Below are 26776 nucleotides of genomic sequence, written 5' to 3' on the forward strand. Positions count from 1 at the left end.
AATCTCTCTTTGAGATTTTACAGCTCCTAATTTTGAGTCCGACAACAGAGACTGAACCAGATCAACCACAAGTTCTGAATCTTTGGCCAGTGCGTCCAGAGAATGAGCGGATCACACCACGTTTCAAGCCTCACGTCCAGAAAGATCTGCTGTGTTAATGCTTTAACATCTTGCGGACTGAGGCACCGAGATTTGGGATGCCGGGCAAAGCGACTCTCTCAAGGCCTACACACACGAACTCTTACACACACATATTTATGCAATCACCACCCAGTACCCAAATCCCTCGCATTCGCAGCTTTGTACCCCCCAGCCGGAAAGACTGGTCTGTGACCAGCGCCGAATATGGCTGCAGGACCGGATGGCTGCTTGCCTGCATTGGGCTATCTCGAACCCCCATTCCTTCCTATCGTGTTGCAAGTCGTGTGTTGTTCATGTTGTAAGGTGTACTGACTATGTGCTTATGTTGCTGAGGTGTTTTTTCCCTGTTCCCAAACTGTACTCCCTTTGGAGCATAGTCTGGGGGTTTGTTTTTTTAACCTACCCTTCCTCATGTAATGCTGTATTTCTTCTTAATGCTCTGTCGACCTGTTCTGTCTACCCAATTGTTTTTATGTATTGTATGTATGGACAGGTTGATGGTTTCATTTCACTGGTTCTTGTGACCATGTGACAAATAAAGCTTCATTCATTCATTCATCTGCGTGTTCCAGATTTGTTAAGGACTGTCTGCACCGACTACAGGATCGCGTCTGTGTGTTCCAGATTGCTGGAAGCCTTTCTGTGCTTCCCGGAGATCAGCATCTTCACAGCAGTTCGTGTTCAAGGCTGTTGAACTGAACCTGACTCTTTCCCCATTACAGAATGGAAAAAGGCTGATATGTGGCCGACGGGCCACCACCCAGACAGCTCATTCGACCGCACAGAACATAAATATAACACAATCAAATCTTTCCTTAAACCATGGCATTGGTGTATTCTATCAGTAACTGTTACCGTATATGACTTTTAATATTGCATAACTGATTTCTTTAATGTTTATTAGATAATTATTTAATTATTTGGGTTATTAGTAATAAGGTTTTCATTTTATCAGAAACAGAAAAAATTCTACCATAAATTAAACTCAGTCATTTCAATGTAGTACGTTTTAAGTAAAGTTTTAAGGTGAGTTCGACTTTATGCAGCGCCGCCGCCGCAAGAACCGCAGGCGGATGACATCAACGTAACGCGAGAATGACTGATAAGCAGACTCCTCTGTATGATTTCTCGATTCACGTTATTACGTTCTTTGATTCCTGCTTAGCGAAAGACAGTTCAGCACATGACGCAGCTATTTTTAAATAATGCATTTTAAAAATAAACTTATCTTTGTTCTGTGTATCAATGTCATTTCAGGACAGATCAAACTTGAGTGCTGCTGACTCTGTTTGACACTTTGAATGCGTGTGTATGATAGCATCACATGGGGAGATTATCAAAATAGTCAAGTTAAAAAAGTTTTTATTCAAAGTCAAACAGCAAGCAAAACTGCTGTTGTAAACTGACAGTAAACTGTCTCTTTTTTAAGTCCTCTACACTTTATTTTATTTTATTCCTCTTAATACCCAGCTAAAATAAAAACAAATTTTTTTAAAGGAGTTGTTCATCTGTAGTTTTTTACAGTTAGGGTTTTTGCAATGATGTGTTGTCTTTTTAATTTTACTCTTTGGAGCAAGCAAAACTGTTTCCTGTGTTATCCCAAAAAGGTGGTGTTTTAAATAAATTACTGCATACACAACACAAATTTGACCTGCCTTAAAATGATTAACACATGTGGTTTTGCATAATTTCTAGTTAAATTTTAACAACAATTAAATCAATTTGTTAACTCGATAAATCAGAGAAGTAATGGGGAAAACATGTTTAATCCCTGTTGTGCTTAAATGATTTCTTACAGGGTAGAAAAAACACTTTCTCATATTATTCTGAAAATTAGAGGGTTGTGAGGGGCCTTCAACATACATTTTTCCTAGGGCCTCCAAATATCTAGAACCGGCCCTGGATGGACAATAAAGAAGCTCTTCTGGCTGCAGTCACTTTGCCAAAATTTAAGTTACGCTGGATCAGAGTGTCATGATTTTCAAAGACAGGACCCAAACGCAGGCCGCTCTCAACAAAAATGTATTTTAATAAATAACAGAAAGCCCTCGAGGGAGCAAACAAGACAAAACTTAACATGACCAACTTAACCAAAATACCAAACTCATTGAAGACAATGAACGAGGACAAGACTGAAAAGACCAGGACATTAAATAGGGAAACTAATCAAGGTAAACAGGTAAGAGGAGTAACTAATGGATCATTAATTAGATAACAAGGGGGCGGGGCTAGACTCAAAACTGGGAAACACATAGTACACACAACTGGGGCCTATATCATGAAGCCGGTTTAAGTGGATAGCCAGGTAAGTTTAAGATTAGTTTGCGCCAACCCTGGGTTTTAGGTACCATGAAAGTAGCACTGCTTTAATCTGTGTTCGTCGCCATGGTATCTTACGCTGCATGGCTAACCTGCCCCGGGGCAGGTTATGTTCTGGATTCGAGATCTGAGACTGCAGTTTGACCAATCAGCTGCAAGCAAAGAAATATATAGCTGACGTAACTATTACACAGCATCTCCTTGCAAATTTTATTTATTTGTTTTTTTTTATTTAACATATTCTAATACAACCATTAAGGCATATTTAACAATCACTATTTTCCGTGTTGACACCGCAAAATAAAAAAGAGGAAAAAAACTAAGAAAGAAAGGAGGGTGAGGGTCTTAATCTTAAACATCCAAAGCAGAAAGAAGTAGGGGTCTCCGCGCAAATTGTTAGAAGAGCATCTCGTAGAGAGAGTTTTTAGTTTTCCCTTGCCCAGTTATTTGTATGAAATATCTAGATTTTCCACGGAAGGAATCTCTTATCTTTGCAAACTTCTAGCCTCACATAAGAAATGTATCACGTTGAATCCGTGCCTTACTGTACCGTAAATGATGTGTATTGCGTTGCCCTTTTTTGCAAGTGGTACATACTTGTATGCGGTCGGTGGGGAAAACACGATTTGTCGAACCATGCGCAAGGTGGTCCTCGCACTGTAGGGCTACATTTACACCTTTATTGTGTTCCCCGGACATTTCCCGACCATGTCTTTAAAAGAGGGCTTTTATAAAATTCCCTGTAAGATTATTAACAAATTTAACAGTGCACATTAACTTAAAGCATATTTCACTTTGGGTAGCCTACCTAAATATATTATACAATGAAGTATGTTAATGTACAAGTTATATTAAAAAGAGTAGAGGCAGTATTATTTAGCTCTTGAAATAAATTTTTATAATCTTCATACTTTTATATAATTAGCTCATGCTCCTCCGCTAAAAAAAATACACTGGTTGTACGTGCTCTCTCTCTCTCTCTCTCTCTCTTTTCTATTCCGATTGGTTGTTCGTGCCGACTTCACTCTTTTATGTGCACGCGCGGGTGGAGTAATCATAGCCTAAAGATCAAGCCTGAGTTTGACAGAGAAAGTTGATAAGCCGCTTCATGGTACCAATAAAGCCTGATTGCATCGGTTTGGTTTTGTCAACTCAAAACCAATCCTGTAACCCTGAGTTTGTTCAGCTACCTTCATGGTATAGGTCCCTTAGGTCAATATAGCTCCTCAACAAGACATCATAACAGAGAGGTAGCAATGCCACGATCCTGTCACAATAAACAAGACACAAAAATACAAGAAAGCTGACAGGACCGTGAAAAAGAGAAGAAGAGAAACAAGACACTGTTAGGGCAATGCTTATGCTTACTACAGAATGCCGTGGGTTGCCAACTGAAGACCAACAGCATAATACTCAACTTCACAAGCCTGCTGACTCCACTGATGACTTTTTTCATTGGAGGAGGAGGAGGGTTATCCCTACTCTGTTGAAACAGAGGTCTATAGTAGAATTTTTGAAATCTGCAGGCTCTGAGCTGGGTGTTCTTAGCCAGTTTTCACAGGATAAAGGCCATTTCACTAACATACAACACAGCCACACCATCAAGCACAACAGTGGAAAGGCTTTTCGGTCCGGGTATCATTCGTTTATTTGTTTTTGCTTTCACATATAAAAACGAAAACACGAGAAAAAACTCATTTTTTTTAGAAAAACGAAAAAACTAAATTATGACTCGATTTTTGGTTTTCCCGTTCTTGCACAGAAATCAGAAAAAACACTTGATATTTCGATTGTGTCCAGTGGGTGGTGCTAAATCTGAGTGGAAGGATATGCGTTCATTGATTTTCAAAATAAACGTTTTTCCAACAATGTATTTAGCCTGTAAAATTATTGTCTATATATGCATGCTATTTGTCACCCAATAATTTGGCTTCACTGTTTGAAAAAAATATATTGAAATAGCCTAAATGCAAACTGTCAGGAAAAACTTCGGAGTCAATTGCAAGTTAACAGAGTTTATTGAGAAAAATAGAGAATTAGAGAGCTGGAGTGCAAAGTCACTGGTAAAATCCACACACGGCATACACCCTCGACTCACTCTGGATGTGATCACTACTGTGGAAATGAAGCACGCCCAACAGTAGGAGAGAGTGAGTCGGCACTACAAGATAGTCCAGTACAGATCTGAAGAGAGAGAGCCACCCACGCTCTCCGTCGAAAACACCAGCACAGTCACCACACGCGACAGAGGTATGAATCACGCCGCCCTGAAGGCGGATGACAGGCGGAGATGGAAGGTGGTAAATCCAATGTTCTCAGACGGAGTAATCCACTGTGGAATCCTGATGTAGATGAAGCCACCCGGAAGTAACTGGTATACCACCTAAGAACGAAGCGAACCAGCTGTTCCGAGAGACAAACAGTCAATAGAGTCAATGTAATCCACAATGGTGAAATCGTATAATCCACTCACAGGTGATGGTGCAAGCCGATGGGAAACAGAGACAGCTGGTGTACCGCCTAATAACGAAGCGAACCAGCTGTTCCGAGAGACAAACAAAGTCAATAAGTTCCAGTAAACCACAAGCGAGCGGTCCGGGCGAAGACGAGCCTCCGGATGCCGTAATCCAAACCTGGGGTAACTAGAGAAGGAAACAAGGAAGCGTCCGACATGACAAGGCAGAGCAGCAAGACTGTGATCAAACAAATGAGCGCGCAACGAAAGACAGGACTACATGCAATATAAAGGAAAAGGTAAACGAGACACCACCGGTGAACAATAACCGAAACAAGAGGGCGGAGTTAGTGAACACACGAGGGACCGGCACCACAGGTAAACAAACACACACACACACATACCCCACACACAGCCATCGATCACCCAGCAGTCATGACAATAGCCCCCCCTCCACGACCGGCACCAGACGGACCGGGAGACTCACCCTGTCACCGACGGAGGTCCTCGATCAACCCAGTATCCAGTATATCCCGAGCCAGAACCCAGCTCCTCTCATCCGGACCATATCCTTCCCAATCCACTAAATACTGAAATCCTCTGCCCCTGCGGTGGGAGTCTAGTAACCTCTTAAAAGTATAGATAGGGGCACCATCCACTAGACGAGGGGCGGGGGGATTAGGGGCAGAGACAGGAGGATTATAGCGAGCAAACATCACAGGTTTAACCTTGGATACATGAAAAACAGGGTGAACCCGACCAAGAGAAAAAGGTAACTTAAGCTTTACCGTCACCGGATTAATGACCTTAGAAATGCTGTATGGCCCAATGAATCTCGGAGCCAGCTTACGAGAAGGCTCACGGAGAGACAGATCCTTGGTAGAAAGCCATACCCTTTGACCACAAACGTAACGGGGTGGAGGTCGCCGATGATGGTCAGCCGCAGCTTTGGTTCATCTGGAATTAGATAATAACAGTGTCTTAGCTCTCCTCCAAGTGCGTCTGCACCTGCGCACGAAAGCTAACGCAGACGGAACCGCTGCCTCGGGCTCCTGTGATGGAAACAGGGGAGGTTGATAACCGTTGGAAAGCTCAAACGGGGACAAATTGGTAGACGAAACGGGAAGAGAATTATGAGAATACTCAACCCACGGAAGCTGATTGCACCAGGAATTCGGATATTGTGACGACAGACAGCGGAGCGTTCTACCGAGATCCTGATTAGCCCGTTCGCATTGCCCATTGGTCTGCGGGTGATAACCAGAAGACAAGCTGGCTGTAGCACCAATCTGTCTACAAAACTCCTGCCAAAAATGAGAGATGAACTGAGGACCCCTATCTGACACTACATCAGTCGGAATACCATGTAACCGAAAGACGTGACTAATCAAAACCTGAGCCATCTCTTTTGCAGAAGGGAGCTTGGGTAGGGGAATAAAATGAACCGCCTTCGAAAAGCGATCCACCACAGTTAGAATAACAGTGTTACCACTAGATGCCGGTAAGCCAAAATCAAAAATCAAGGGCTATATGAGACCAGGGGCGGGAGGGCACGGGCAAAGATTTAAGCAGACCAGCGGGTGGTAAATTAGATGCTTTATTACGAGCACAAACCGAACAGGCTAATACAAACTGTCTGTGGACATAGAAGGCCACCAAAAACGCTGACGGACGGCAGACAACGTTCTCCGAATACCTGGATGGCCGACAAACTTGGACTCGTGACCCCACCGGATGACATCGGAACGTAACCGCTCAGGAACCCATAGGCGACCCGCTGGACACCCCTCCGGAACTTCCCCCTCCCGACTGGCCTCTCTCACCCGCTGTTCAATTCCCCATACGAGGGCGCCGACCACTCTCCCCTCCGGGAGAATGGTCTCAGTCCGCTCTAAATCAGACTTCTCGAACAGACGGGAGAGAGCATCAGGTTTTGTATTCTTCAAGCCAGGCCGGTACGAGAGAGTGAAGTTAAAACGATCAAAGAAGAGTGCCCAACGAGCCTGCCTAGATGTTAGTCTTCTGGCCGAATGGATGTACTCAAGATTCTTATGATCCGTCCAGACCAGAAAGGGCTCCGAAGTTCCCTCCAACCAGTGACGCCATTCACCCAAAGCGAGTCTAACCGCCAACAGCTCCCGATTCCCTATGTCGTAATTACGTTCTGCTGGGTTTAACCGGTGAGAGAAAAAAAGCACACGGATGTACTTTCCCATCAATAGACGATCGCTGAGATAAAACGGCGCCTACCCCGACATCAGATGCATCCACTTCCACTATAAATTGTTTAGCCGGATCGGGAATAGAGAGGACAGGGGCCGAGATGAACCGGGACTTTAGCGCATCAAAGGCCTCCTGAGCCTCTCTATTCCAACGGAAACATACGTTAGGTGAAGTGAGAGCGGTAAGAGGTTTAGCGATCTGACCAAAATTTCTGATGAAACGCCGATAAAAATTTGCGAACCCCAGAAATCGCTGAAGCTCTTTCCGAGTGTCGGGTACTGGCCAATCGGCAACCGTCTTAACTTTAGTGGGATCGGGACGAATCTCTCCCTCGGCAATAACAAAACCCAGAAACGAAACCGACTTCCTGTGGAACTCGCACTTCTCCGCCTTAACGAACAGTTGATTCTCTAAAAGCCGTTGTAAGACCATGCGAACGTGCTGAGTGTGTATCTGCATGGAGGGAGAAAAGATGAGAATGTCATCGAGATACACAAAGAAAAATCTGTTAATCATGTCACCCAGCACTTCATTGACCATGGTCTGAAAGACAGCCGGAGCGTTACAAAGACCGAACGGCAGAACGGAATATTCCCAGTGTCCCGAGGGTGTATTAAAGGCTGTCTTCCACTCATCGCCCTCTTTAATACGTACCAAGTGATAAGCGTTGCGCAGATCTAGCTTGGTAAATACGCGCGCTCCTTGTAACAACTCGAATGCTGATGACATTAATGGCAAGAGGTACTTATTCTTAACAGTAATGTCATTCAGCCCTCGGTAATCAATGCACAGACGAAGAGACCCGTCTTTCTTCTTAACAAAGAAAAATCCAGCACCGGCTGGAGACGAGGAGCGGCGAATGAGACCTGCTTTAAGAGCGTCATTAATGTATTTGTCCATAGCCTCTCTTTCTGGTTTAGATAGGGAAAATATACGACCCTTAGGCGGAGAAGTGTTGGGAAGTAGTTTGATTTCGCTATCATACGAACGACAAGGAGGCAGAGAAGTGGCCCGGGATTTACTGAAAACCTGATGCAGATCCGAGAACTCCGCCGGGACCCCTGAGAGGTCGACAGCCGAAACCTGCAAAACAGAACAAGGGACAAGAGAAGGAGCAGGACCAAGACAAGAAACATAACACGAAGACTTCCAAGATAACACAAAACTGTTCTGCCAATCAACGTGAGGATTATGTTTGGATAACCAGTCATGACCTAAAATGACTGGTGATTGTGAATCCTCTAAGATCTAAAATTCAATCTCCTCACGATGATTGCCAGAAACAAACAAACTCACAGGGGGTGTGGGGTGCATGATCACAGCCATATGCTGACCCTTCAATGTCCAGGCGGACAAAGGAGAGGAAAGAGGGATGAATGGAATACCCCAGGACTTGGCCAACCCAGCATCCAAAAGACACGCCTCCGCACCGGAATCCAGCAACGCCTGTGAATGGAAAGAATTAATAATAACGGAAAGAGTGGTACTGCTTCCGGGAGATTTAAATGACGATGCGCCCACCGAGACTCCCAAGTTCATCGGCGGGCATGCTTTTACCGGACATGTAGCCGCCAAGTGCCCCGGCTTGCCACAATACAAGCAGAGACCATTAGACAGACGACGACTTCTCTCACCAGCAAAGATACGAAACTTGCCCAGCTGCATAGGCTCCTCGGTGGGCATTTCCGAAGCGGTCTCCCCTGGTTCCAACATCAGATGGCGAAATGAACGACGCAGATCTCTCTGCCGATGGCGAGACTCAACCCTCAGAGCCAGATCGATGGCAGCCTCCAGTGATGTGGGTGGCTCCCTCAGTGCAATCTCGTCTTGAATCGCCGGTGTGAGACCCTCGAGAAATTGAGCTCTTAATGCCGCGTCGTTCCAGTTGCAGCAAATAGCGAGAGTCTTAAATCTGATGGCAAAGTCAGTAACAGAGTGATTACGTTGCCGTAATCTCACCAATTCAGCCGCTGCCATGTCTCCCTTGAGTGAACGATCAAATAATTTCAACATCTCCTCCTCTAAAGCCTCGAATGATAACGTAAATGGAGCCTTAGCCCCCCAGGCAGCCATACCCCAGTCTCTTGCTCCTCCCGTGAGTAACGTCAGAACATAGGCCACCTTGGAAGTGGATGAAGAAAAGCGACGGGGTTGGAGCGCAAAGACGAGAGAGCACTGTGAGTGCAAAGTCACTGGTAAAATCCACACACGGCATACACCCTCGACTCACTCTGGATGTGATCACTACTGTGGAAATGAAGCACGCCCAACAGTAGGAGAGAGTGAGTCGGCACTACAAGATAGTCCAGTACAGATCTGAAGAGAGAGAGCCACCCACGCTCTCCGTCGAGAACACAAGCACAGTCACCACACGCGACAGAGGGATGAATCACGCCACCCTGAAGGCGGATGATAGGCGGAGATGGAAGGTGGTAAATCCAATGTTCTCAGACGGAGTAATCCACTGTGGAATCCTGATGTAGATGAAGCCACCCGGAAGTAACTGGTATACCGCCTAATAACCAAGGGAACCAGCTGTTCCGAGAGACAACAGTCAATAGAGTCAATGTAATCCACAATGGTGAAATCGTATAATCCACTCACGGGTGATGGTGCAAGCCGATGGGAAACAGAGACAGCTAGTTAGTAAATGGTAATGGTAAATGGACTGCATTTATATAGCGCTTTTAACAGACCTATGGCCATCCAAAGCGCTTTACAATTAGCCTCACATTCACCCATTCACGCGCACATTCATACACCGACGGCGGTGTCAGCCATGCAAGGCGCCAGCCAGCTCGTCGGGAGCAGCTGGGGTTAGGTGTCTTGCTCAAGGACACTTCGACACTTGGCCCAGTGGAGCCGGGGATTGAACCACCAACCTTCCGGTTTGTAGACAACCTACATGAACCACTGAGCCACTGCCGCCCCAAGTGAGTTAGTGAGTTGGTGAACACACCAGGGACCGGCACCACAGGTAAACAAACACACACACACATACCCCACACACAGCCATCGATCACCCAGCAGTCATGACATAAACATATTCACGCATAGTTGTTATCATACAAATTTAAACTATACATTAATTCTTTGTTTTAGATTTTTTTTTATTTACCTAAATTCTTATGAATAATATAGTTTTTATAATGTCTCTTTGTTATTTATGGACTGTATGCACATACAGGATTTAGGGGGCAGGACTATGGAGGCTGGGGGCTTAAGTTTATGCTTGGACCTGTCATGATTTCCAAGGAAACGGGACCCAAGTGCAAGGTTAGGTGAACTCAAAAGGGTTTATTAATAACAAAAACGCCCACGTGGGGGCAATAGACAAAACATTAACTGACAACTGCAAAAGACTAGACTGAGACAAACACACACTATGGCAAGACTAGACTTATCTTGACTTGACTTGACTTGACTCTTGACTAACAGATAGCAAGCACAATGGTTCAAGACATATAAACAATACAAAACGATTCAGCACAGGACAGAGAACACTGGGGCCTTAAATAAGGGAAACTAAACAAGATAACAAGGGAAGTTCAGGTGCGGGGAGTTAACCAATAATGAATAACTAACAAGGAAACAAGGGGGCGGGGCCAGAGACAAGACACTGCAGCACACTACACAAACAAAAGGCCATGTGCTACAACACAAAACATGGGTACTGCCACAATCCTGCCACATGACCATGAATTACTATAAATAACTATAACAGACTGGCAGGATCATGACAGTACCCCCCCTTTAAGGGGACGCCACCGGGCGTTCCTCAACAGGGTATACAAAGACAGTGGACAAGACAAGACTATGACAAAAAACACATAACAGATCAATGAAATAAACCAGAAAAACAAAGTCCAATGGTGACATGCTTAACAACTTAACACAGCAAATTAAGATTCATAAGGGTGGAGTCCAGGGAGGCTTGGGCAATGGTCGCTGGGGTAGTGACTGTAGTGGCTGCAGCTGCGCAGACGGCTGTAATGGCTGCGCAGACGGCTGCTGTTGCTCAGACTGCAGGAGCTGTGGCAGCGCGGACGGCTGCAGGAGCTGTGGCTGTGGCAGCGCGGACGGCTGCAGGAGCTGTGGCTGTGGCAGCGCGGACGGCTGCAGGAGCTGTGGCTGTGGCAGCGCGGACGGCTGCAGGAGCTGTGGCAGCGCGGACGGCTGCAGGAGCTGTGGCTGTGGCAGCGCGGACGGCTGCAGGAGCTGTGGCTGGGCAGACTGCAGGAGGTGTGGCTGTGGCTGGGCAGACTGCAGGAGCTGTGGCTGGGCAGACTGCAGGAGCTGTGGCTGGGCAGACTGCAGGAGCTGTGGCTGGGCAGACTGCAGGAGCTGTGGCTGTGGCTGGGCAGACTGCAGGAGCTGTGGCTGTGGCTGGGCAGACTGCACTTGCAGGAGGTAGACTTTCAAAAGTAGCCTGTCCACAAGAGTCAATGATGAGTCCACCGATACCTGCTGGGTCCCTGACTGGCTGAATCGTTCTGTCATGATTTCCAAGGAAACGGGACCCAAGTGCAAGGTTAGGTGAACTCAAAAGGGTTTATTAATAACAAAAACGCCCACGTGGGGGCAATAGACAAAACATTAACTGACAACTGCAAAAGACTAGACTGAGACAAACACACACTATGGCAAGACTAGACTTATCTTGACTTGACTTGACTTGACTCTTGACTAACAGATAGCAAGCACAATGGTTCAAGACATATAAACAATACAAAACGATTCAGCACAGGACAGAGAACACTGGGGCCTTAAATAAGGGAAACTAAACAAGATAACAAGGGAAGTTCAGGTGCGGGGAGTTAACCAATAATGAATAACTAACAAGGAAACAAGGGGGCGGGGCCAGAGACAAGACACTGCAGCACACTACACAAACAAAAGGCCATGTGCTACAACACAAAACATGGGTACTGCCACAATCCTGCCACATGACCATGAATTACTATAAATAACTATAACAGACTGGCAGGATCATGACAGGACCATACTTATTCTACAAACATCATGATGGAGTAGGACAAATTACACAAAAATTTTAGTATTTAAATATGGTTACTAGAACAAGTAATATGCAACATGCCTTTAGTCAGAGTTTGGTGGTAGGCTAATACATTGTAATTATAATGCAATATAATTCAGAATGCGCTCACTCGGTTAAGAGAAGATCAAAACTCTTATAAAGTCAAGTCAAAAGCTATTTATATTTTTAATTGTCATAGCTATCTGTCCTCTTATTTCAGATTCTTAAATTTGGTCAACAAATTCAATCAGAATGCAAAGACACATTGTATGGCTATTATGACCAAATAAAAGGAAGTCAGTATCAATAAAATTAATTTTTGGATTGACACAGGCTGTTTAGATATGGCTTGCGGATTTACACAGCAAATTATGATTGCATAAATTATGTAAGAGATTCATGTTTTTAATGTAAAAATTTTAATGTAGAAATATAAAATGATTGGGAAAAAAGTATACTTTTTAACTATGAAACAAACACCGCCAGTAGGTGGCGGAAAATCTCTCTTATCTAAACACCTACTGAAATTGACTGTAAGTACTGTAGACTCTGGGTAGCCGACTGTGGGTAGCCTACTGGAACCATTTACTCTTCTGATTCTATCAAAAATTCAGATATTTGCTCGGAGACGCAGCGGATCTGCAGTTTATTCTGTTTTCTTGGACGAAGCAAAATCAGAATGTAGCCTATAAACGTTACTCAGTAACTTGAACTGTTGTATAAAAGGTGCATTTTTGCTGGTGTGATAATTTGCATATCATAGGCTCTTGTTATAAATATATAAAACTGGAACTCATTAGGTCTAAATGTTTTTGTAAATGTTTCATGTAGGCTATTTGAGATATGATAAGAAGTTTATTAGTCTTTATCATCTAATCATAGACAAAACTGTAAAAAAATTAAAGTTTTAATTTTAGTAGGCCAAATGACAGAAAAAAACCTGAGTGCCTATACTAATAGACTTTATAACCTGTAAGATGACGAAAAATAATGTGATGTACCAGGACATTAAATAACGTAGCCCATTTAAAGTTTAGCCTAATATAAAGAGACGTTTTTACAATGCGGGTTTATATAAAAAAACACTAACAAGTATTTAAACTCATTGGTTTTTATATTCTGGTTTCATCTGCTTACTGGTAAATAGGTTTTTTTAAGTTTTTTACTGAACTTTCCGTTTGTACTGAACTTTTTTTTATATCTTAATACCTGCGCCGCGTAATACATTATTGCCTTTATGTTTTATTACGTGAAACTTTTATATGCTGGACTCGTCTATATTCTCTATAAGGTATGTTATATTGCAGTCTTAATGCATTAAGTCGCGTTCAATGGTATAATTGATGCACTTGCTGCCTGAGATAAAGACGAACATGACCCGAAACGATCTCCACCATCCGCTGGTCAAAAACATTTCATCTCTCTCCGAGTTTGTTTTACATTAAAAATGTTATGAATATAATGACACCTGTCTGGCCATATGTGAAACCAATATCAACTTTGACAATGCCAGTGTTTAAACAGTGTTTTTATAATTTCATAAAACCCATGAGACCAAAAAATGTATTTCTCTTGACAAAAGTATATTTTAAATATAATAATAAATAAGTTAAATTTTTTAGATAAAACTATTTAATTTTAACCTTTTTAAAACTGTTATGTTTATAGGTTTGTAACAAAGTTTTTCTTTCAATGCGACGTGAATATATTTCCTTGAATTCAAATATATGAAGGGCTAAATATATTTGTAATGTTTTAAAATGTATTTAATTGTGAAAAATATATTTTTGTAAACATATTTCAAAATATGTTTCAGCAAAAATATTTTTTGGTATTTTTTGTATATTTAAAATTTTAATTTTAAGAGAGGCTCACAAGCTGCGCTTCCCTTCAAATTGAGCAAATTGAGTTTGCGAAAAAGGCACACAGCCAAATCCCCTGTGTTAAATTAACACCAGCTCGGTGTTTATATGGGTACCATCAGCAGGGTGTTGAAAGTACCACCAAAGCAGTGTTAGAGTTAATTAGATACTTAAGTGATCATTTGAGGGATGATTCTCCATACTCTCCGTTATAGGAATGAAAAAAAATCAGAATGAAAAAAAAAAACATTTAGACCTAATGAGTTCCAGTTTTATATATTTATAACAAGAGTCTATTATATGCAAATTATCACACCAGCAAAAGTACTATTTTCCCGAACATCTGCACAATCACAAATGTGACATTTAATACAACAGTTCAATAAAGTTACTGAGTAACGTTTATAGATAGGCTACATTCTGATTTTACTCCGTCCAAAAAACAGAATAAACTGCAGATCCACTGCGTCTCCGAGCAACACGCGTTTTTATCCTCAAAATATCTGAATTTTTGACAGAATCGGTTCCAGTAAGCTACCCACAGTCGGCTACCAAGAGTCTACTTACAGTCAATTTCAGTAGGTGTTTAGATAAGAGAGATTTTCCCAGGGTCGGCCCTGGCCAATTTGCTGCCCTAGGCAAGATTTCACCTGGTGCCCATAGAATCACAGACAATTGTGTTCCGATCACTTTGTTCATAAACTTCACAGAAACAAACTGCACAGCTTTGTCTTGGCTTTGTTTATTTTGAAAATATTTTGGAAACACACACACACACACACACACACACACACACACACACACACACACACACACACACACACACACACACACACACACACACACACACACACCCTGTCAGGCATTTAATCTAATCATTGTAAGAATCTTGTCTTTTTAACAAGTTTTAACACTGTACATTTAACTTAAAATATTTTATTTTGTACAAGAAAACAGCCCTTATTAATGAAGTATTAGTAGCATATTGTTGTGTCTCAGGAGATCGTGCTTAGTTACAATAGCTCTGTGGCTATACTGCACTGAAGCTGCAGTTTAAAATATAAATCCAGAATTCAGCGAACGTCAAGAACAAGAAAACGGAAAACAACAATCAGACGAGACGCAGGATTTAGCCTACATAACGTTACACAGACCATGTTTAAATTTTGATGTGAAATATCTAATAAATAATATTGTAATAAATATGTAATAAATATTTAAATATCTGTGCTGTGCCACCAGTACTCCGTCCGAGCGGGTCTACAGCACCGCGGCGAGCAGCCAGAAGCACTCCAATGTGCAGCTTATTAATACCAAACAAAGTGAACAAGTTGGTATTTCTGGCCAAAAACATCTAAATTTAAACATGGTCTGTGTGACATTATGTAAATCCCGCGTCTCGGTCTGATTGTTGTTTCCGTTTTCTTGTTCTTGTTTGCTGAATTCTGGGTTTATATTTTAAACTGCTGCTTCAGTGCAGTATAGTCACATAGCTATTTAACTAATGAGCACGATCTCCCGAGACACTACAATATGCTACTAATAATTCATTAATAAGGGCTGTTTTCTTTTACAATATTTAATATTTTAAGTTAAATGTAGAATATATATATAAATGAATATTAATAAAAAATATTAATTTGCGCGCCCGGGCGCCCCAAGGGGTGGGCGGCGCCATTAGCATTTGCCTATTCCGCCTATGCCCAGGGCCGGCATTTTCCGCCAACTACTGACGGTGTTTGTTTCATAGTTAAAAAGTATACTTTTTTCCCAATCATTTTATATTTCTACATTAAAATTTTTACATTAAAAACATGAATCTCTTAACATAATGTATGCAATTATAATTTGCTGTGTAAATCCGCATGCTATATCTAAACAACTTGTGTCAATCCAAAAATTAATTTTATTGATACTGACTTCCTTTTATTTGGTCATAATAGCCATACACCGTGTCTTTGCATTCTGATTGAATTTGTTGACCAAATTTAAGAATCTGAAATAAGAGGACAGATAGCTATTAAAAATATATTTGTCTTGACTTTATAAGAGTTTTGATCTTCTCTTAACCGAGTGAGCACATTCTGAATTATATTGCATTATAATGACGATGTATTAGCCTACCACTAAACTTTGACTAAAGGCATGTTGCATATTACTTGTTCTAGTAACCATATTTAAATACTAACATTTTTGTGTAATTTGTGCTACTCCATCATGATGTTTGTAGCATAAGTATGGCCCAAGCATAAACTTAAGCCCCCAGCCTCCATAGTCCTGCCCCCTTAATCCTGTATGTGCATACAGTCCATAAATAACAAATAGGCTTTTCACACCTGAAATTTTTAACCCTGGGTTATTCTAAAACCAGGGTTAACAGAATCCTGGGTTATTTTTTCATGTTTTACACTGTTCAAACTTAACCAGGGGTTAAGAGATAACCATGGGTATTCATAATTTGACGTTTCACACTGTGCATTCCTAAACCCTGGGTCAGGAGTCTCCAACCCAGCTCCAACACACCTGTCTGTAATTATCAAGCAACCCTGAACACCTTGATTAGCTACTTCAGCTGTGTTTAATTAGGGTCATAACATTCTAACCCTGCTTCGTTTCACACTGCATGCGCTTGGCACCGCAATGCGGGGTTAACACCACAAATGTGGTGCTAACCCTGCTCCGGAGCAGGGTTTCATAACCTTGGGTAAAAAGCGGTGCTAACACCGCTTTCAAATAACAGGTGTGAAACGCTCCTTAACCCAGGGTTAAAAGCGGGGTTTAGAATAAAGATAACCCAGGGTTAAGCGCAGTGTGAAAACCCCTAAAGAGACATTATAAAAAACTATATTATTCATAAGAATTTAAGTAAATTAAAAAAATCTAAAACAAAGAATGATAACAACTATGCGTGAACATGATTACATTTAGGCTATTTTAATATATTTTTTCAATCAGTGAAGCCAAATAATTGGGTGACAAATAGCATGCATATATAGACAATGATTTTGCAGGCTAACAAATACAGTGTTGTAAAAACTTTTATTTTGAAAAACAATGAACGCATATCCTGCCAATCAGATTTAGCACCACCCACTGGACACAATCGAAATATCAAGTGGTTTTTCGGATTTTCGTGCAAGAACGGGAAAACTAAAAATCGAGTCATAATTTCGTTTTTTTTTTTTTTTTCTAAAAAAAAACGAAAAAACGAAAAAGGAGTTGTTTTCTGTTTTTTTTTTTCGTTTTCATATGTGAAAGGAAAAACAAATGAACAAATGATACCCGGACCCTTTTCAGCCTGTGCAATCTTGTGCTCACTCCCAGAAGGAAAAGAATGTCAAGCAAACGTTTTGAGAGGCTTCCATTAATGAGATACAACCACTATTTTAGAAATTAGGCAGCACTGTCAGCTGAGCAGTGCTCATTGCTTAGAAAAAAAACATTTACAGCTTGAAATTTTTCAGAGTAATTCTATATTTTTGTTATTCAGATATTTTGGCAGTGAAATTCTGTTTGTTAAAGCAACACTATGTAGTTTTTTTACCTTTAAATAATGTCTCTAAAATTATTTCAGTGATAGAACAACTTTTAACTGGACAAATTGTACTGTTGCTGCAACCTGAGCAGCCTCTTAGCTGCTTCAAGCACACTCTGAAAGTGGTGGTGGAGGGTAGGAAGAGTGCCTGCAGAAGAGTGTCTGATACCAGGCACTGTTGCGCTTTTCAACCACATGGGGGAGCTGTAAGTCATTTTTACATGGAAACTACATAGTGTTGCTTTAACTAAATGTTACAATGAATTAGAAATCAGTTCACTTTTGTGAAAAATGGTTCATTTACATACATTAAGGTACTCATTGCTTTGAAAGTAAAATTCATGTTAAAGCTTGATACATGTCATGTTAAACTTTTCTAAAGTTGTTATTCAGATATGTTACAGAATAATTATTTTTCTTGATATTCAGATATTTGCAGATAATTTACAGAATGTTTGTTAACTACAGAATGTTACTATAAGAAGTATTATAGTATGTTTTAATAAAGATAAAAAGTTTTTAAAAGCTAAAAGGCTAAACTATTCCATGTTTGACTTATATTTAAATATTTAAAAGTTTAATTTCTATTTTCTCTCCGGTCAGCGTTTAATAGGGATTTTAAGAAGTAATTAATTAAATTACTTATTGTGTAATTAAAATACTTTTCAGACAAAGTAATAAGTAAAGTATTTTAAATACAACATTGATGATGTAATCAGTAATTAATTACTTTTTTGAAGTAACTTACCCAACACTGGTTACATGATTGTCTATGTCATATTACTCTTTTTTCAACACTATAGATTTTTTGTTAGATTTCAGGTGCTTGTATTTATAATTGTAACACTCTTCTACTATTTTAAGTCACAGAGTGTACAAATAAACAAAGGGGATATTGCTCACCTTTAAAATAGGATGACAGAATATCATTATATTCTGTCATCCTATTTTAAAGGTGAGCAATATCACAGACACAAATAGCGTTTAACCTGCCCAAGTATATTATACAAAAGAAACAAATATTGTGATAGCGAGGGATGGGACAAAACGCTCAAAGAAGGGACATTAACAGTACAGGTGGAGATAATAAAGACATTTAACAACACACCAATATTGACAGCATATAATTAGTTTCTTCGTGAGACCCAGCTCCTTGGCTTATTACTCTCAGACAGATCCTCCAGCTTCATTTTCCCCATTTTAATTTTTATTTGCTAACTAATACAATCTTTTATCTGGACTATTGTATCCTTTTTACTTCACAAGATCTGTTGTGGCCAAGACCACCTAAACCGAGACCAAGACCAGACCAAATGTTGAGACTAAGACAAGACACTCTCTTTTTTGTCTGTCGAAGCAACCAGGGGAAACCCCTGCACTTAACCATGCCTAACTTGAGACCATTAAAACACAACTTTGATCCAACACAACCACTATGCAGAGGTAAAGCAACAAATGGATTACACATATTTGTCTCAAAAGAGCAAGTCTGAGTGAGTAGTGCACATAGTCCTTTAATATCTGTACAATGAACACATTTTTTTTTGTTTGGAATATACGATTAAAGTTCACTTTGGCATACTCAGTTTACTTGATTAAGAGTAATTTCACTTAATTCAGCTGAATTTAAAACCCTTTCAACCCAAATTAATACTACAAACTGTATATTATCTGTTATATACCTGGTATATCATTAAAGGTCATATCATATATCTAACCTCATGAAAACATGCAGTTTAGTAAGGCATAAATAGAGTACCTTCTAATCATGTGCGTAATTTGCACGGGGGTTACGGGGGTCATGACCCCCGCAAAAATCAAATCCAGCTAATATAACCCCCCCAATATCATCACATCATTCAGATTAAAAAAAATAAATATTACGAATGAACACTTTTGTTCGTTTTCTTTATTAATTTCATTTGCCAGCAAGAAAGATAGTATTATATTTTAAATAATCTGTAATGTACCCCCCCCCCCCGCACCGACAAGTTGGTATTGCCCAACCCGCTTTCTCAAGTTTCTCACTGTTTTGCGCGTGCGCAGTGGCTGGGATGAATGGTTGGAGAAAGCTGACGGTGGATGATGAAAAGGACAAGGCAGCTTGTCACACCGCGCTGAATGACTGATGATCTGCTTTTATTTCCTTTTTTATTTAATTCCACAAATTTGTTAGCTATATAGGATATATCTGAAGTTGAAACTCTGATCAGATTACTCCTTGTGGTAACAGTCTCCTCTTCTGAGGCAAAGATGAGCTTTAGTGCTCTAAGTTAGACAATTAAAGACTTGGTAGTACAAATCACAACGTTTTATGTCTTTTCTGACTTCTGGCGCGAACACACGGTGAAAAGCGCTATTTTTAGCCTTTCATTGATAAAACTAAAGCGTCTGATCTCCTTAGTTTCATTTTGAAAGTGTGTGAAAGTTGCGCGATCCTATTTCATCAATTGCGCCGAAAATTCAGAGAAAGCTCTAACATATACAGGTAAAAAACACTGTGCAGTATGTTTACTTGCTAAACAAGCAGTGGACTCCGACATAATATTACTTCGCGTCCATATAAACTCATCATTACTCCCGCTCGCGTTTGAATGACAGCAGAGAGACTCGCCAACCCGTCTCGACAGACCGCCCCCTCACAGTATTCAGGACAGAAGTGGTCGAAAGTGGACAAAAGAGACGGATTTAAATACCAGGTGTACAGTAAAGGTGATGTGTCTGATCGATGAAAACACATCTTAATAGCTTGAGCCGAAAGAGTCGAACCAATGGAAAGAGCCGGACTGCCCATCACTACAGGACAGGTTATGCACAACTATGACACAGCAGAGGCTGAACCATGTTGCAGTGTCTCACATACATCAGGACAAATTGGACATCTTAAAGGGACACTTCACCCATTTGCATTAAGCTTTGTGTAGTTAGAAACTCAGTCATTTTTTTGAATGGTCATGCATCATTCCCTATGTTACCCCTGAGACAGGATAAATATGGAATTCAGTGTTGCACTTCCTTCTTTCAATGATGTAAAAATCATTATTTTGCATCATTGAAGAAGTCCTATATCTTTGTAGAGGGGGTGAGACCTCAAACACTCCTTTTCTCGGTCAAATAGGCACCAAATTTTAAATTTATGTTACATTTCGACTACAAATATGATCCACTTTTAATAAAGATGAATGTTTCCACGGGTGAAATGCTCCTTTAAGTAAGAAGTCAGTGTGTGCACAGTTCATTTCTTTTACACCGAGACGTAAACAGGTGTTTGGTGCTTTTATCTGAATGGTATGTGTGTTAAGTTGCAGCCTAATATTTTGTCACATACAGTACCTTAAATGTGATTTACAGACAGGCCTTCTTTTGTATTTACATGCTTTTGTTTAGATTTTGTTAGTGGATGGTGAGTTTTTGTGATGCCCACCGATATGTGAAATCTGTTCTGAATAAAGGTGCAAGCTGCACTTCAGTGTGCCACCCTGTATTGTGTAAGGTTTTGAGAGTTGAATTGTTCATAATACATTTGCTGCATGTAGGTGACAATACAGTGATGGAATTGATTAATCTTTAAGTTCTTGTTTCTTTTTTGATAAAATATTGAACACACAAAAAATGTGGAAACTACCACTGCTGGCTAGTGCTTAAACACTTAATTTGTGTCATTATGGCATAAATAGTCAAGTGAACAGCTGCATTTACGTTAAGTAGTCTAAATCAGTAAAGGTATCACAATGCATTTATAATAAAGGAACAGCAAATTAGCATGTTACCTTTTACACAAGAAAATGATTCAATAAATAAATAAATATGCCGTGAGTTTAACCCCCCCAATGGTAGACCCAAAGTTACGCCCTTGCTTCTAATGAATATGATAAAAGTGGTGCAGTGTTTCTAAAGCACTGAGACTTTTTATTCTGGACCAAGACACAGTATAATAAATCATATAAATTTTTAATTACCAGTGATTACGAGGTTCTCTGTTCCAGCAGTCTGCCCAAATTCACCTTCAGTCTTTGCATTTGGTTGAGATTCCTTTTTCCTTTCCTGTGGTGGGACTTCTTTTGTAATAATTTCAATGACTGTATTAACTTTTAGCATTTCTGTTTTTTTTAAGATATTTGTCACTTTTTCAGTTTCTTTGATCACTGTTGATATTATTTCCGTTCTGTTATTGCCAACAGTAGCTGTCTGCATTTCTTCTGTTCCTTGTTGGGCTGTTGTCTCCAGACTTTTTTCTATGTCATTGCTATCAACAGATTCTGTGTTATTTTCTGTGCTTATAGAATCCACTTTATAAAAAATGTTTTCTTTATCATCTTCAGTAAAACTTAATACTGTGTATCGGGGTCCATCAGTTATTTTTTGGTCTGTTGTTTTATTTTTTCCTGTCTGATTGGCCCTCTTACTATCAATCAACACAATATCTACAAAGTCTACTTCCAAACCTTTTGTTGTACTTTTTGCAACTTTCTCTGTGCTATCTAGGTTATCAGTGGGTTTCATATTATCCTTGTGTTTTTCTGTTTCCTTTTTAATAATTGTATTAATGCTGCTATCAGTATCTTTATTTGCTTCTTTGTCCTTAGATTTTTCTTTTTCAACTTCCTTCCTAATGTCCAAATCTACACCTTGTCCAACATTATCCTTTCCAGAGGTAGGTTTTTGTGGTTGTAACTTCTTTTCTGCTTCTCCAGTGGGTTTGCTTGAGTTTTGTTTATCTGATGCAGGATTACTGTCCAGCTCTAGAAGGAAAAGGAGCACAGTGGTTAAAAACAAGGCTCTCCACTTTAAAAAACAACCAAACAAATGACAAGATGTCCAAAGTAAGCACAACAGTTTTGTATGCGTAAGTTTCAAACTCTAATGGTAATAAGCAGAGACAAGCTGACTAGTTCATAATATTAAGACTGCATAGCTTGACCAGGTTTTCTGATCAACAACCGACGCATGCTCATTAATTGATCATTCAAAATGTTTACACTAAAAAAAGTACTGTTTACACTAAAATTCCAAAAAGAAGTGACAACTTATGAAAGTGATGTGTCAGCCAAGTATGGTACCCCGTGATCGAAATTTAGCCTCTGCATTTAGCCCATCTCAATGTGAAGTGAATACATGCACTGGAAGTCGTGAATACACAAACACTTGGAGCAGTGGACAGCTATCACTGCCGCCTGTGAGAGTTGAACCACAAAACCTTCAGGTTACAAGCCCAACTCTGTAGCCATTAGGCCACAACTGCCCCCTCATACACTTCGCATGCAGTTTTGCTTACATAGTGGAAATGGGACGGGCATATCAGACAGTGTAAGGGGAAAATTCACCTGCAGACTTTGTGTCTAAGCTTATGTTGGGCAAAACGGATAACAAATTGATTTTCATTGACTTATATTGTGTAATCCCTAGGCTTGACCCATCAAATAATAATTCTTTTTTTTTTCGAAATTGAAAGTTTAATTGAGCAGTTTGACAAACCCCCCCCAAAAAAAATCATTTAAAATCATTATAATTTTGTATTGTATTTGATTTATTGGTCCTTGGCAAATTATTGCTCATAACAGTGATGCTTATTTTAGAAACAGTTTTAATTTAGAATACTTTTATATACTAAAAAGTGGGCCAATTTAGTCCCAAGTGGTATTCAGGTAGTACACTTACAAGTGTACTACTTGTGATGTCAGAAATTGATCCTCAGACACCCTTACTAAAAAGAAGTATACTTCAAGTAATTTTATTAAGTATAGTTAAGTAATGTTGGAGTACAGTATTTTTAAGTATACTTTATGTAGTAAGTGTATTAACGTATATGTGGTATTAGTGTACTTGTAAGTGCAATAACGAAATTGGTTTTTAGCAAATAAAAGTATACTTCTAAGTGTCCTATAAGTGTAAGAGCAGTCAACTTTAAGTGCACAACTATTCCACAATTACGTTTTTCATTTGTACTGCAAGTAAACTCTAGTAAACTACTATACGTATCTGTTATACTTGTAGTAAATGATTAAGTACACTGATGGTGCGTCCATCCTTCACAAATTTAATCCAAACGGCTCCAGGATGATAAACAAAGGTCTTCTGAGGGTAATCCGCGCGGTGTTGTTGTAGAATTATCCATATTTAAAACTTTATTAACGAAAATAAATACCTTCCGGTAGCGCCGCCATCTTAGTCGCGTCCGCATTCAGGAGAAAGTATTAGCGTAGTGTACGCACTTTTCTTAGTGACGTATGACAAATTCGGAGGGCGGGGGCACAGAGCAGCAGCAGAGTAGCCTCCGTAGGCTGCGTAAGCTCTCATTCTGAATGCGGACACAACTAAGATGGCGGCGCTACCGGAAGGTATTTATTTTCGTTAATAAAGTTTTAAATATGGATATTTCTACAACAACACCGCGCGGATTACCCTCAGAAGACCTTTGTTTATCATCCTGGAGCCGTTTGGATTTAATTTGTGAAAGATGGACGCACTTTTTTTGGACTTGAAGGTCGTGGACTATGGGTGGACCCCGTAACTTTACATTTAATCAACTGAAAGATCTAAAACATTTGATAAAATATCCGAAAATGTGTTTGTCTGAAAAACGATGTACATATGCAACTCAGACAGCTTGGGGGTGAGTAAATCATATGTTTAATATCATTTTTGGCCGAACTATCCCTTTAATGTTTTCTATATGTTGTATAGTGGTATTGCACAATGCTGTGTAAATATAACATTCTCTATTTTGCAAATAGGATCGAGACAAGATGTAGCTACCATGTCATCTGGAATAGAAACGAAAAAAAAATAAGTGGACCAACCCGTGTGTTCGGGTTGGGGGCGTATATTTACATGTGTAGTATTCACGCCCCCTACTATTTCTGACATGTTGTAGACTTGCCCCACACATCTGCTGGTCAACATAACGTTATTTCGTGTAGTCGCGGCAGTATTCGACACCCTCTTAGTAAGTAAAATGTTTTACTGCATCGTTTCAGCAATACTTTTGTTTAAAATCTTTATTACAACGGACCCTTTGTCATTGCAGGTGATTTGACCACGCTGGTGAATAATATTCACCAGAGACCAGGTACGTAAGAACCCTGGGTCAACAGAGCACCCGTCTCGGGTAAGAGGCCCCTCACAGCGGCCCAGGATCGCTCTTTGTGTAACGGATGTACCGCAACCGCTTGAAAAAAGACCTATATTAACTGGTTCATGCGGGGGTTGATCCAAACTGTAAAAGATATGAATAGACCACGGTCTATCACAGACAATTTTATAGGCTCGATAAACACGACACACTAAATTCCCCGTGTACACCCAGAGTCAGATATGTCTTTAGAACATAATGTCTTAAACACAACTCCGATTGTTGAGGAGTCAGATAATAATTTAGATGTGCATCAGGTTGGTGAGGCAACAGCTAATGACACTTATCAGCAGTGATGGGAATAACGGCGTTATAAGTAATTGGCGTTAGTAACTGCGTTATTTTTTTCAGTAACGAGTAATCAAATAAATTACTGTTTCCCCCGTTATAACGCCGTTTTCGTTACTGACATTAAAATGCTGCGCATTACTAAAATTGATCTTACTGTAGTGATTTTCAGACGCGTATGCTCACTCTCTCAGCCAAACACTATTTTCTCTTGTGTGTGTTGTGAGAAACATAACGGATGATGATTGGCTTAATTTCCATCGGTAGCCAACCAGAGGCAGAGTTCACAAAAAAGGACCGCCCACACGCGCAGTCCAAGTCCGAGGAGTGAGCAGCAGTGTTAAAAAGTCTGAGCAACTTGGTCACTTTGTCGCTAGATTTAGCAACTTTCTATCACTTTAGCGACTTTATAGGACAAATCTAGCTATCTTTTCTGGCGTGGTTGGAGACTTTTGTAGACTGACATGAAAATACGCGTCATTTTCTCTTCTCAACGAGCAGCGGTGCTGCTGCTGACTGTGCCCCATCTCAAAGCACTGACATGCAGCCCGGTCATCGCGCATCAATCACTCAGAAAACACCGGCGACAGGGCGATGGCAAGTACAACAAGCTCAAAGGTAGCGGTCGCAAACAAGAAGTATAAAGCACTACTTTTCCATTGTTGAGGTGTCATGGTCTTGTCAGACCTTCTGTACTAGATTAAGGTCTGAGTGCATCTGACAGGACCATGACAGTATTATTTCTGTGTGGGGACATGTGGAGTCATATTGTGTATGTGGCTTCCACGTGTTCCCACTGTCTTGTCGCTGTCATGGTCTTGCCAGACCTTGGTATAATATTCAGGTCCAATTTCAGAGGGCAAGGTCATGGCAGCATTGTGTTTGTGTGGGGACACGTGTGTTTCACATTATGTATTTGTGTCTCGTGTTCCCAGTGTCTCGTCACTTTTACCATACTCCCTTATGTGCTCGTGTCTTACGTAATTAATTATGTTCACCTGTTCCCCATTGATGTCGTGTCTTTATTATGCCCTCTCGTTCTCTGTCGTGTGCGCGTTTATTCGTCCTGATTCAGTGTTTGTGTTTCCCGTTATCCGGTCACCCTGAATCGAGTTCTCCTTGTTAATTTGTTCCTGTGTTTTCTGTTCCGTTTTTCATCACGTTTTGTTATCATCTGTTTTACCCCCACGTGGGTTTTTGTGTTTGTTAAAATAAACCTTCAGTTCATTTTTTATTTTTGTCGTGTCTGCATTTGGGTTCTCTTTTTGTGTAATACGTACCGTGACATGAGGTGAAAGGCAGGAATGTTTGTGTAATGTGCAACTTATGCCAATGAAGAAAAAGTCTCTCCACGTCTGTGGCAAGTAATTCTGATCTAATAAAGCACCTCATATCGTCACATGCTGCCACAAAATTAGTGATTTCTCTTAAGTATCCATTTTAGTCATTAAACATATTTAATTTTGTAAGGGGCATTCAAGTTATTTGAAATATTAAATTTTTTTTAAGTAACGCAGTAATTACTTTTCCTGGTAATTAATTACTTTTATAATAATGTAACGCAGTTACTAACTCAGTTACTATTTGTGAGAAGTAATTAGTAACTATAACTAATTACTTTTTAAAAGTAACGTTCCCAACAATGCTTATCAGTCATTTTATCCTGAAAATATGCCTGAGGATGTTTAACACATTTTAATAGATGATGGTGAATGTGGTTATACTGTGGTTCCTAAAGGTAGGTTTAACGGCCCGGAAATACGTAGGAATATTAATCTGAGGA

General features: G+C 40.3%; 1 protein-coding gene across 8 annotated transcripts in view; it reads right to left on the bottom strand.

The window, feature by feature from the left end:
- The window catches only part of pamr1b (peptidase domain containing associated with muscle regeneration 1b), a 205704-nt gene that overhangs the window by 57876 nt on the left and 121052 nt on the right, over positions 1-26776 (bottom strand). For all 8 annotated transcript variants that reach the window (XM_065297994.2, XM_065297996.2, XM_065297995.2 and 5 more), the window contains one exon: positions 21533-22315. In XM_065297994.2, the coding sequence (XP_065154066.2) occupies positions 21533-22315 (783 nt within the window). The remainder of the gene's footprint in view (positions 1-21532; positions 22316-26776) is intronic.

The sequence above is a fragment of the Paramisgurnus dabryanus genome, chromosome 23 (genome assembly GCF_030506205.2).
Source record: "Paramisgurnus dabryanus chromosome 23, PD_genome_1.1, whole genome shotgun sequence".
NCBI classification, from domain to species: domain Eukaryota; kingdom Metazoa; phylum Chordata; class Actinopteri; order Cypriniformes; family Cobitidae; genus Paramisgurnus; species Paramisgurnus dabryanus.